This window comes from Hippopotamus amphibius, chromosome 9, assembly GCF_030028045.1.
Source record: "Hippopotamus amphibius kiboko isolate mHipAmp2 chromosome 9, mHipAmp2.hap2, whole genome shotgun sequence".
NCBI lineage: Eukaryota > Metazoa > Chordata > Mammalia > Artiodactyla > Hippopotamidae > Hippopotamus > Hippopotamus amphibius.
In genome coordinates, this window is record NC_080194.1 from 4,547,105 (window position 1) to 4,560,775 (window position 13,671).

At 40.3% G+C, this 13,671-nt stretch overlaps 1 protein-coding gene across 7 annotated transcripts in view; it reads right to left on the reverse strand.

Moving 5' to 3' along the window:
* The window catches only part of TTC17 (tetratricopeptide repeat domain 17), a 134,696-nt gene that overhangs the window by 25,157 nt on the left and 95,868 nt on the right, over window positions 1-13,671 (reverse strand). For 6 of the 7 annotated variants that reach the window (XR_009047438.1, XM_057695006.1, XM_057695005.1 and 3 more), the window contains 3 exons: window positions 9,426-9,546; window positions 7,101-7,260; window positions 6,105-6,188 (listed from right to left, as the gene is read on the reverse strand). Coding sequence is in view for 6 of the 7 variants with exons in the window: in XM_057695006.1 (XP_057550989.1) it covers window positions 6,105-6,188; window positions 7,101-7,260; window positions 9,426-9,546 (365 nt within the window). In the remaining variant the exon portion in view is untranslated. Of the gene's footprint in view, window positions 1-6,104; window positions 6,189-7,100; window positions 7,261-8,051; window positions 8,081-9,425; window positions 9,547-13,671 lie in introns of those variants that run through there. The other variant, XM_057695009.1, reaches the window with a different exon arrangement.

Here is a 13,671-nt window from a genome sequence, read left to right on the forward strand (position 1 = left end):
AAATACATGAAAAGCTGCCCTGCTGGCTTGCTGTATTTCCTGTTCTATATCCTCCTGAGTGAAGGCAAGACAAATGCCCTACTGAGTTGTGCAAGTATGAAATATCTATTGAGCAGGCCTTAAAACCACAGGCAGTGGGCACTGCAGAATGGTGGCAGCAATGAAATAGACTTTCATATCCTTGGTTCAGTATGGCCAAGGCACTATGACACAAAAGGAATGGAGAGGGAGATGCTGTTAAGATTGAAGCCTCAGTGGGGGCCAGCTTTCCCAGAGTCTCATGGCAAAAGCTGGACATTGTGTGACGGGATAAATCTTCCCCTTGTAGGAAAGGATGAAAGCTGGAGACAAACTTAATGCTGAGAGAAAATGCCCCACTGTCCACGAAATGGAGCTGACCAGAAACCTAGCTGCAAATGGGCTGACTGGCAAGAATGATATTGCTCTGGTGTAACTGATGCATTTGAGCCAAAGTAGGCATTAATGCCTGACAGGGGGTGGGGAGGAGACAAGCACATGAGCTCGAGACTTCATGTTTGTGACTAGGTCTAGATCAGACAAGGGGGTGGAGCAGCTTGGCTCTGACCCAAGTTGGGTTGGCTGTGGATCTAACCAGCACAAAGCAGTGCCCACAAACCACCACCTGAAGAGCTGGGGAGACAAAAATGGGAGAACTACTCCTGCATTAGCCCACAAGGCCAAACAGGGCTATGTGGCAACCTGGCATACAAACCTGCTGCAGTGGCAATGGTGGCAGCATGGTGTGCATGTGGCGCCACAGGTGAGACCTCTGCAGAGGCTACCACGTGTGAAAAGTAACCTCAGCTGCAACCTGGGCAGCTTCCTGAGGGTTCTGATAGTGCATAATGATTTCACTCTAAAATGGAGTCTGACCAATGTCATCTGCTGACACTTAGTGATGATTATAGTAATGCAAACTAAAAACTCCCTAAAGAGAAAACTACAGATGGGCTTTTCAAGAAATAATAAAGGATAATGACTGAGTATCGTAAAAGCTGAAGCAGAGAGGATATGAAGGTCCTTGTTCTTTTGTGAAAGGTGAAGGGGAAGGGGCACTTTTGCTCTGTTATCACTGCCGTTTTCTAAGTGTGGTCCTCAGATCAGCAGCATCAGCCAGCATTACCTGGGAACTTACTAGAAATGTAAATTCTCAAGCCCGACCCTAGACCTACTAAATCAGTAAGCTGCATCACAGAAGCCCAGCAATCTGTTTTAACAAGTCCTCCAGGTGACTGTCGTGTACCCTAAAGTCTGAGAACTACTGTACTAAAGTTAGTAACTCAAGGTCATGGAGGTTGGTCTATGAGCCTACAATGGAAACTGATGTTGGATTACCTTCTAGTCCTATTTCCCTGAAGACCTAATACAGGGGGAATATTAGCTGTCCCCAGGCAAGACAGCTTACAGTAAAAATGACTTCAGTTGGTAACTGTATCTGGACTGATAAGACTGGGAAAAAACTATAAACAGCTGCTGGAAAGCCACAACTTTGAGCCTCTAAGTGCCATGGTTCTCGTAGCTAGCCATATTTCTTTCTAGCACTCTATACCCGTGGGGCTATTTAAAAAGATACTGGTTCTCATATGGAACTTGGAGCATCTAAGCCAGGGTAGTTTTCACATTTAATCATTTGACTTGTCCCGAGCACTTGAACAGTCACTTGGCAGGAAAGAAGGGTGGGCAGAGAATGGTCCCTGGCCTAAGTGAGTGCTCATACTGGAGGTATATGCCTGATGCTGCTGTGGTGTCCTAGCCCTTTATCCTTCTGAGTGAAGTCCATGCTAAGTGAGGTCAACTACATGAGTGTGAAATGTCTAACTGATTGGATCTAAGACCATCTACAGTGGTCACTGCAATTCCTTTCTGCCTTTTGTATTGCTGTTGCCATCAACTGTAACCTCAGAAGACACTACTGTTATTATTCTGTATCATCATACTCGTTTATGTATACTCTAATATTTACTCTTCCTGTTGCTCTCTTTGCTCTTTCCTGTATTTGAGTTTCCACCTGGAATAGTTTCCTTCTGCCTGAAAAAATCCCTTTAGTGATTTTTTAATGCAAGTCTATTGATAACATGTATCTTTTAGTTTCTGGTGGCCTAAAATCTTTATCTAAACTTCATTTAAAAAAATCAACGTATACATTAAATATGGAGAAACGCTCAGACTTTAGGTATAACATTCTGTTTGACAATTACTTAAAGACACAGAAAACCTCCAACACTCCAGAAAGTTCTTTCAAGTTGCTTCCCAGTCAACCCCTTCCCCCACGAAGCAATCACTCTTCTGACTTCTACCACCATAGGTTAGTTCTGCCTGTTCTAGAATTTCATATAGTTGGGATCATATACACTTTTTTGTATCCAATGGTTTTTATCAGCATAATATTTTTGAGATTCATCAATATGGATATAGGGTCTTTCTTGCAGAATAGTATCCACTGTATAAATATCACACTGTTTATCCATTCTTCTATTGATGGTTTTTGGCTGTTATGAATAAATCTGCTGTGAACATTTTTTGACCAGTATTTTGTGGACATAGTTTTCACGTCTCTTTGATAAATACCTAGCAGTAAAATTACTGGGTAACTTTTTCATAGACTACCAGACCGTCTTCCAAAATGACTACCATTTTATACTCTGACTAGCAATGTATCAGAGTTCTGGTTGCTCTATACCATCTTTTTTTCCCCCTTATTTATTTATTTATTGGCTGCCTTGGGTCTTTGTTGCTGTGCGCGGGCTTTCTCTAGTTGCGGCCAGTGGGTGTTGCTCTTAGTTGCAATGTGTGGGCTTCTCATTGTAATGGCTTCTCTTGTTGCGGAGCAAGGGCTCTAGGTGCGTGGGCTTTAGTAGTTGCAGCACGTGGACTCAGCAGTTATGGCTCGAGGGCTCTAGAGTGCAGGCTCAGTAGCTGTGGCACCTGGGCTTAGTTGCTCCATAGCATGTGGGATCTTCCTGGACCAGGGCTCGAACCTGTTCCCCTGCACTGGCAGGTAGATTCTTAACCACCACACCACCAGGGAAGTCCCGCTCTATATCATCTTAAACATTTGTATTATTAATCTTTTTCATTTTAGCCCTTCTAACCCTCATAATGTTTCTTGCTTCAAAGTTGTTTTTTTTTTAAATAAGAGTGTAGCTATATCTGCTTTTTTATTGTTTGCATGGTATATTATTTTCCATCTTTGTAATTTCAATCCTTCTGTATCCTAATATTTGAAGAGTTTCTCCTATAAGCAGCATATAGTTGGATTTAAAAAAATTCATTCTATACAAAATGCTTAAAGTATAAATCTTTTTTGTAGTTAACGACTGATATACTATATTTACTATTTTACTATTTGTGTTCTATTTTTATGTGCCTTTACCTTTCTTGATTTTCTTTGGATTAATCAAGTGTTTTACATTATTCCATTTTCCTTCCACTGAATTACATTTTAAAACCATTTTTAGTAGCTAGGTCAGAGCTTAAAACATGCATTCTTATTTATTACAGTCCAATGCACATTATTTATTTTACTACTTGGCTGATACCAATTAAACCTTAGAACTTTTAAACTCCATTTATTTCCCTCCTATCATTTAGGTTATTGTTACCATGAATTTTAGTTATATATAAAGGTGAAGCTCCTCAGGGCAGTACAGGTATCATTTTGTACAATTCCTCTTCATTTATATTTTCTTTCCAGTGTTCTTCTTTCCCTCTGGCATGTCCATATTTCTAGCTGGGATCATTTTCCTGAAGAACTCCCTTTCATTTTTATTTTAGTGCAGGACTATTGGTGCCAAAGTCTCTGAATTTTTATTGGTTTGAACACATCTTTATTTCACCTTAATTTCTGAACAATATTTTTGCTGGTATAGGATTCTAGGCTTGCAGTTTTCTACTTTGGTACCTTAAAGATGTCAGTACGTTGGTTTCTAGTTTCTGTCATTTCCGCTGAGAAGCTGTCAGTTTTCTCGTTGCTCCTTTTGAAAGGCACTGCAGGGGATTAAAGGTGGGCCATCGTCTCTGCACTACCAGCAGGTGGAGGATATTTCCCCGGCCCTGGGGCTGGTTTTGACAGACAGAATGGGTGAAAGTGGTGCTGTTCCAATTCCGTGCATGGACTCTAAGAGGCCTGCATGCTTCTGCTTTCACCCTCTTGGAGCCCTGAGCCACCAGGTAAAAAGGTCCAGCTTCTCTACTAGAGAGACTACTTGGAGAGAGAAGATATCCAACTGTGTCCTAGCTATTTCCAATCATTCCAGCCTTCTTTGGTGGCCAGCCGCAGTTGGGTGTCCACATGTCTACAGGTGCATGAATGATTCCAAGTCAGACCAGAAGAAAGTCCAGCTCAGGGTGTAGAATCTTTAGCAAATAATAGTTTTGTTTTCAGCCAGTAAGTTCTGGCATGATTTATTAGGCAAAAAGATAACTGAAAATAGTATTTGGTATCAAGAATGGAGTGTTGCCATAACAGAAACTTAAAGCATGTGACATTAGTCTGGGGAACGGGTTGAGGACACTTGTCAAAGGAGCAGCAACGAAACCATTAATGAAGGCTGGAAGAGCACTGAGGAAGCTGCTAATGGAGCCTGGAGAGGAGGCATTATTATCTATTGGCAAAAGAAATAGTGAGGCTGTATCCTGTAATATAGGAAAATACCTAACAAAGCTGTGGATCTGGCTAGGAGGACTTCTAGGAAGGACGATGAAAGTGACAAGTGGTTTTTTAAAAAGCACCTATAATTCTTTTAGGTATTAAAAGAGAGAGGAGACCTAAACAAGGAACTGTACATCTTTCAAGCAGAAATAAAGAAAATGCTTCCAACCTGGGACTTGCAGGGTTAGAAAATGAAACTTTCTCAATTGCCAGCTTCTCTAGTCAGCACAAGGTTTTCATAAAAAGTCAAATCCAGGTGCTACCAGTAAAACTACGGCCTCAGGATTAAGATCAAATCAAAAGCACAGCAGTTAGACACTTTTGTTACTACCACCTCAGAAAGATGTGAGTCTAGATTTAAGCCTCACAGACTTGCAGTTAGACAAAAGGCATCTAAGCACCTTAAAAGTATTGTCCTGGACTCATGTTCAAAGGAGACAGGGGCCTTCTTGAAGAGATCTGTGGGTGTGGCTTTTGTCTGACGGGATGGCTCATCATTTGAAAGTCCATAAAGTTTTCTTAAAGAAGTTGTGCCAGGGATAGAGACAGGCAGCAGGCAGAGTAAGCTATTCAGCTGTAAATTCAGGACATTTCTAAGGAGAAGGAAAGAGCTCAGAGAAGTTGAGAGCTGAGAAACAGATTAGGAAACCAACCCCAGGGAACCAAAACAGGCCCTAACCGAGGAATATTTCCAACCTGGAACTGGGGGAACCGGTGATATATGGCCGGATGAATTTCAGAAGCGCCATGGAACAGACTTCTGAGTGCCTTCCACTTCCTCTCTTTTAAACTGATGCGATTCTCCGATCTCTACCGATGGGAAGCTGAGTTGACTCTTTTAATCACTATGTTATGTTATCTCTTCAATATCCTTATAATAACTAAGTGGAGAGATTCTTAACAATAAAATAATTAAATTAAAATTTAAAAACATCCTTTTTAAACAAATATCACACAGAGGCAGATGAATAGTCTTGAGACTCTCAACTATATTTTCTGTAGGCTGCATGAAAATATGGTTTTGCAAATACTTGTCATGATTTCAAAGAAAAAAGATATTTCGAGATGTGACTCCCACCCACCATCCGAAATACCGAATATTCTTTACCATCAGAAAAGGAGAACCCAACTGATCTCCCATACCTAGATCCCACAGTTCATAGCAGCAGCACCTGACTATATCCACGCTGGGCGAAAAAAGAGAAAACTGACCACGTAAGTTTAAGCACAGAAGGTAAACAAAGCAGCAAAAAAGAATACTAACCAAGTGATGGAAAAATTAATGGGAAAGTGACTGAAACATTTCATGTCATCCCTTTAGTCACCAAGTGTTAAGTAACTAACAGAAGAGGTTAGAGCCACATAGTGGCAAATGATCTGGAAAAGTTAGAAAGAGGGCAATAGTTTAGAGCTTTCCTACAGAGTGACTTACCTTTTCCAAAACTTTGGCAATTCGGGTGCCAATCTGTTCAAGTGACTGTTGTGGATATTGGTCTTTGCCAAGATTTTGCAATACCTGGTATAGGGAGGAAGATGGTAGGTCAGAGGAATGAAAATGAGGCAAAGTCTGCTGGCACTGCCGACGCTGAGTCGGGCACTGCACCACAGGTGCAGACCTTCTCTGTGGTCCTGTTGGTACCGCATTTTGTGCAAGACACACTGAAGGCCATTTTACCATCCCCTCTGCCTTCTCTCACTTAACAAAAATCATGGATGTGTAAGATACATCATTATGGCATTATAGAAAATAGAGTAAAGAAAGAAAGAAAGCACTTGTGATCCTATCACCCAGCCACAACCACTGCTGATACCGCTTACATAGCTTTCAGATAGTGTTCTATGTACACATATATTACTTCTCTTACAGACTGTATACTGTGGGATCACACTATCAACTGTCACCTACATTTTCACATAATATATTCTAAAAATGTCTTCATGCCAATAAATACATTTCTACTGCATCTTTATTAATGGCTCTTATTGCATACTATCTCAGGTCTGTACCAAAACTATTTAACAAATCCTCTACTGTTGGATATTTGTGGCATGTTTTTCAATTATTCTTCTAGGTACACTCCTTGCTAGGTATATGCTGGGTCTGTCCTCCTCCCCTTCCTTCTTTAAGAAAGCCAACAGGAGGATTAACTGCCCCAAATATTTCTCACAAAGAGCCTCTGTCTGACGGCAAGCAGAATGCTACCCACCTCAAGGAATAAATCAGAATTAAAATTACTTGGTCATAAAAAAAAGCATAACTCGGTCACAGGGCCTGAAAGAAATCAGGCTTAGCCTAAAGCCACCTAGATGACAGCCATCTGAAAAAAGGCAAAAAAATATGGCGTGGCTGCTTGTGCTCTCTGTGCTCAGTCACATCACAACTGTGGGCCTGAAAGCTACACACAGGCTGATAAAGCCGAGCACTCACCTCTGTTAACTGGCTCTCACCCGTGTAATGTAGGCTGGCTCGGTTGGAAACCCCCTGCAAGTGGTCCAGGGTGTGCATGCTGGTGGGGAGATTGCCATTGCAAACAGGTTCCATCGCCGGCTGCTGTATCGGAGTGGCAAAGTCTATGTGTTCTGTGATGCTGAAAAATGGAGATGACCACCTTAGCCATGGGAAAGTGAGTGGGTGGGGAGAAAGTATTAATACTCAGCTGACCATAACTTCAATATATTATTAGAATTGTCTGGAACCACAGAATCTCACAATGGAAGAGACTTCAGAAGTTATTTAGTCTGATCTCTCTTTTTACAGGTACAAGGACTCCAGTGCCTGGTAATGACTATTTGTTGAATGTATGAATAGAGATCATACCCTGGGTCAAAGCAGGGTATCTGAGTCCTAAACTCAGTATTTTCTCAATCTACCTAAGCTGCCTCCTTTCTATGCACCGTACGGTTGGATTTCCTTACTGCTGCTTGGCCACTTTTTCTCACTAGGGAGGTTTTAAACCATGTGGGTTTTCTTCTAGGATTTCTTTTTCCAGGGCACAGACAGTGACAAATACCCACAAGTGGTTCCTATCCTTTGTTTTCCCTCTATGCACAGAAGCACACTTGTCCCCACAGAAAAAGTTACCTAAAGTTTAGACGGTAAAAGGGTAAATGTTATACAGATCCAGCTAGTCACTGTATCTATGTATAAGATGTAAGTACTTCCCTTCATGGTTCCAAAGTGGTCATTTTCCTGCTGTATACAGGCTAAATGGTATACACCATCATATATACTGATGTGGCAAATTGGCACTGCCAAATTATATTACAGCTACTTAAAAGGTTTAACAGGTATTAGGCAAACATTCATTCATTCATTCACTATTTATTCAGAGCCTATCACATGTCAGATATCAGGGTTATAATAATTAACAAAACATACCCAGTTCCCACTGTTATGATGCTCATAGTCTTGGGATAGTCAGTTATTATAGATGTGATGAGTTGTAAAAGATAAAAACATAGTACAATGTCAGTTTACTACAGGAGGGTATATATTTCCTCTACGCCAATGGAGGAAGGGGGTGGTTAATGAAGGATTTCCTAAGAGCAGAAGCAGGAGTATGAATTAACCAGGTAGCGAGAAGGTGCTGAGACCACCACCACAGGCGAAGGAGACACCACATGTGAAGGCCTGGCAGGAGGGAGGGCAGAGCTGGAGATGGAAAGACGTGTCAGGAGAAGATCAAGAAGGGCTCTGTGGGCCACTGTAAACAGCAATATTTACAAGTTATTAGAGTACTTTAAGGATTATTTGACTTATATTTGAGGAATAATGCTGAGTACTGTGGAGAGAATGGATTGAAGAGCTGTAAGAATGAATAAAGCAAGAGGACCAGCCAGGAGACTACTGGATAAATCTAAGTGGAGATGAGGGTGCTGTGGTTTAAGGAGGCAACAATGGGATGAAGAAAAGCAGGTGGTTTTGAAAAATACTCAAAGTGTAAAAGTGACAAGAACTGGTAATAACTGGATTTGAGGGGTAAGGATAACTCCCTGGTTTCTAGCCTAAGCACTGCTGGAGCTGTTTACTAACAAGAAGAAATAGCAAACAAACAAAACAATGATTTTTTCTGGAAGGAGAACGGTGAGCTTGGTTTTCCTGAGCTTACGGTGCTGGAGAGATATCTAGGCAGGGAGGCCAACTGGAGAGAGAAGTTGAGGGATCTGAAGAAAAGGTCTGGTGTGGAGATTTAAATTTGGGAGTAGTCAACATACGGGTGGTGACAGAAGTTCTGGGAGTAGAGTAGTCTTACTAGGAGTGATTGTAAAATAAGAAGGCTTAGTGGTAAATCTTGGGGAACTCCAATGCTTAAAAGATAGAAAAGGGGCCAACAAAAGAGAATGAGCATCCAAGGAAGAAGAAGCAGTTATCAGAGAGGCAACCTTGCTCCTTGTGTCCTCGTAGGTGCTCGTAAATCTGGATTTGCTCTGGCTCCCTTTTCAAGCATGTGATGTCAGTGAGGTTTTGTGCTTTAATGGAGAGAGATCCAGTCCTTAATTCAAACTAAGTAAGTTATCTATGACTTCCAGACAGCTTAGAAAGTATGGGTGAAGGCACTGAGAAGGGGGCACATAGACTGTTTCAGTACAATGGGCTGAGCCCCTCTGTGGTATCCTCTGAACCACCAACCCTGGAAAGGAAGACTCTTCTAGTAGCTGCTGACAAAGAAGGGCATCCGTGAAGTCAGCCTGGGCCCAGTGGGACCACTGGTACACAAATACCACGAAGAAGGCAGAGGTTTAAGATACTCACTCAATGTTTTTTGAAGAAACTGCAAGCCAGGTACTCACGATGGCTGTCAGCTCTACCCAGCGGAGTTTGAGGCACTCGTCCGGGCTGGGCCATCCCAGACTCTGGTAGTCACGCTTTTTTCCTGGAAGGAAAGTATGTCATCAATTGACACAATCGCAAAGGAACAGAATGTATAGTGTCTTATGCCCTGGTGATTACTTCACCCAGATTGGTGTATTAGAGGTGCCAGTCATTCTTCTAGTCCTCAGAATTTCTACCACCTAGAGAACTAACTAAAATCTTGTCATTCACAGCTATGGGAATAACAATCACCTTTCAGTAAAGCCTTGTTTTCAAAGATAGACGATGAAATAAAAATAAATGCATCCCTCATTGGATTTAAGTCTGAGATAAAGGTTAAAATACTCTTCAATGTTAACATTTCACCGAACTTAATTTCTACCTTTCTGTTGATTTCTATTCAAAATCAATACATTTTGATTTTATAAAGACAACTCTAAGTCAGGAGAAACATCTCTCTCTGAAGCAGCGTTTCTCAGCCTGGTACCACTGACACTGCGAGCGCTGTCCTGCGCACTGGAGGATGTCTGGCAGCATCCCTGGCCTCTACCCAACTGATGTCAGCAGCACCCTCCCTGAGAAATGACAACCAAAAATGTCTCCAGATACTGGCAAATGTTCTCTGGGAGTACAAAACCTCTCCTGGTAGACAACCTCTGCTGTAAAGAAAAGCAGTGGGATAGAGAATAATGATGATAATGAGAGGTTATCATTTATTTCCAGAGCACTTACTGTGTGTTCAGGTCTTATGCTAAGTGCTTTACATCTGTAACCTCATGAGGCAGAGTTTCATCCTCATTTCTCAGATGAGAAAACGGAGGCTCAGAGAAATCAAGTGACCTGCCCAGGGTCACCTGGCTACTAGGTGGCAGAACTGGGATTCAGATCCAGGTCTGTTTGACTCTAATGTGCACGCTTCCAATTATGCTATTTAAAGCTTTACTGGGCTTTTAAAGCTCTGTTTATTGATACCCTTCAAAGGTACTACCTTTTGCATGTAGGCCCTTTACTAAGACCAAGTCCCTAAGAAAAGAGCAGTATTAAGTCCCTTCTGGGAAGGATTCTTCTGAAGAAATTCCAATGGAATGGACAGGAAGGAAAACTCTGGTTCTGTATAGCTCTTTTTCTACTGTAGGAATTTACTAACAATAGAAAACTGTTTAAAACACAGACAGGGCTTTAGATTTAGATTTTAATGAAACAGAATAAAACAGTTTGGAAGAGTTTCAAATGAACTGTTTAACAAATTAAAGAACTGAACCACAGATTTCACAATAAAGCTTATTTCTCTTTTATGTTTAAGAAATTCACTTGAAAAATATTTATTGAGCATCTATTATAAGGGACTGGGAGCTATGTTAAGACACTAGGGATACAGAGAGGAATTATAAAAGGGCCTGCCCTTGAACGCACAGTCTAGTAAGGAAGTTAAGCAAATTATTAGAACACAATAGGATAAGTGCTAGAGTGAAGGCAGAGACAGCTGCACAGAAGAGAGAGCAACTAATGCTGCTTGAAGGTCCAAGGAAGAGATGGTACTGGAGTTTGAAGTTTAAGGATGAGTGACATTTTAGCACTGTGGAGGTATATGCAAATATGCAAGCATATTCAGGGCATTCCAGGCAGAAGGAAAAGTATGTGCAAAGACAAGGAGGTAAAACGAGAGCAGGGTTGGTTCAGAGAATGGTACTGAAGCAGGGAGAAAGGCTGGGTTGTAAATGGTCTTGTGTACCACACTACAAAGTTTGGTCCTTATGGTGCAGGCACTGGTGAGCCTTTGAGTGCACCTCTCTCCACCTTGTTCACAAGGATATCATTAAATGCTTTGCTTAAATCCAGTTACATTATGTCTATGGCATTTTCCTGGTCTTCCAGTCTAGTAGCCCTCACCAAAGTAGGAAACAAAATTAATTATGCATTATTAGTTTTATTAATTCTTAGAAGATCTACAATGGCCCTTAATGATCCCTACTCTTCTCCCATGGGCTCACAAAGTACTGGTTTAATAATCTGCTTTAGAACTTTGTCAGGATTTATCACAAACCTTAACACTTGGTAGTGGACAGAATCCATACTTACTTGGAAATTGGGATACTAAACCTCTCCAGTCTTCTCTCGCCTCTTCTGCGCTTTAGAACTTTTCATTTTAGTGACAGTAAATAATAGTTCCATGATCTCATTTGCAAGCATATTCAGTGCCCTACCCGGTCCCACCGACTTGAATCCATTTAAAATTGCCTACGTGCTCTCCTATCATCTCAACCATACTGAGCTTTAATTTTCACTTTTACGAGAAATTTTTAGTTTTTGTTTGTAAAAGTAATATAGGCTTATTGTAAAATATTTATAAAATGGAAAAGTATATAGAAGAAAACAGAAAATTGCCTGTAGCCCTATCAGCAACCAGAGATGATCATTTATGGCATTTTAGTGTATTCTCTCCTACACTTGTTTCTATGTGCTTATTTTAGCATATTTCATCAAATCTAAGATGTCATATACTGTAAGGTGCACATTATTTTACATGATTTAAGAAAGAAAAATGTTGCCAATTATGATTTAAGATACTATCAATTGTAAGATGATCTCAATTTCAGAGATACTAAAATGTGAAAAAATGTAGTTGAAATATACTAGATTTACTATTTTACAAAAACTGAAGTATTCTCTATATATGCTATTTTATAAACTGCTTTTGTTCACTTCCTAAGTTACAGACATCCTGGCTGCACAGCACATGGCAAGAATGTGCTGTAATTAACTTAGGCAGCTACCATCGTTTAGGTGTTTCTCAAATTTTTATTATGATGAGCAGCACGGTGATCAGTATCTTTGTACTTCTATCTTTCGCACTTGTAAAATAATTTACTTAGGGTAAATTATTAGAACTGTTGGTATATTTAAAAATTTTCTGATACCTCTAGTAAAACTATCCCAAAATTCATTTTAACTCTCATCGTGTATTACACAAAGACAATTTGACAAGCAAAAATGGCATGTCACATTTTATATTTGCACTTTCTTGATTGCTAGTGAGACTGAACATTTTATCACATTTAGTGGCCGTGTATGGGGGTGTGCGTGTATTCACATAGGTGAAATGCCTATGTACTTTGCACATATTTTATTGAAATGCTGTATTTTTCCTATCAATTTGTAGGGGCTCTTTAAATGATTTTTTTTTTACAGATTTATTTATTTTATCTTTTGGCTGCTTTGGGTCTTGCTGCACACGAGCTTTCTCTAGTTGTGGCAAGCGGGGGCTACTCTTCGGAGAGTAGCTCCCGCTTCTCATTACAGTGGCTTCTCTTGTTGTGGGGCATGGGCTGTAGGCACACGGGCTTCAGTAGTTGTGGCTCGGGGGCTCAGCAGTTGTGGCACACAGGCTTAGTTGCTCTGCGGCATGTGGCATCTTCCTGGACCAGGGCTTGAAATCATGTTTCCTGCACTAGCAGGAGGATTCTTAACCACTGTACCACCAGGGAAGTCCCTCTTTAAACGATGTTGATATCTTTTGCTTATCATATATTCTGTAAATATAGATAAATATTCTGCAAAAATACTGTTTCAATCCTTTGTCTTTCTATTTTGTAGTGTTTTCTGACACCAGAATGATTTTTTTCTTTTCCTCTCTGCTTTAGAAAGTCCTTTTTCACCTTCAAAGTATATAAATATCCATTTGAATTTTCCTCTTTTATGTTTTTATTACATTTACTATTTAATCTGCTGGAAGTTTCATTGCTATAACGATGTTTTATAGTTTGAACATCTTTTTCCCTGCTACTGCAGACAGACCTACTAGAGAAAGTGTTGTTTTCTTTCCATAATCTGTTAGCAAATGCTATCTTCCTTACACAGTAAAGCTACTTCATACTTTCAACTCTAGTCATGACAAAATATCCTTTTTGGTGTCCTTAGTATTTTGCTCAAGTCACAGAACATTCTGGGATTTAACCAAGTTGACCTCATTCTTTACATTTTATTATGTGTCCTCGACTTTCAGCTTTTGTAAGTACAACTTAAATAAGACACATTTTCATGAAGTTACCTTGAATTTTCAAAGTCTAAGACAATGAAAATATCGTTTTAAAAAAAAAGGAGACTTTTCTTTCTTTTTTTTTTAAAGAAATTCTATTACCACTATTTCATTGCTGGAAAAGTCAGCTGGACTCATGGCAATGGCCCT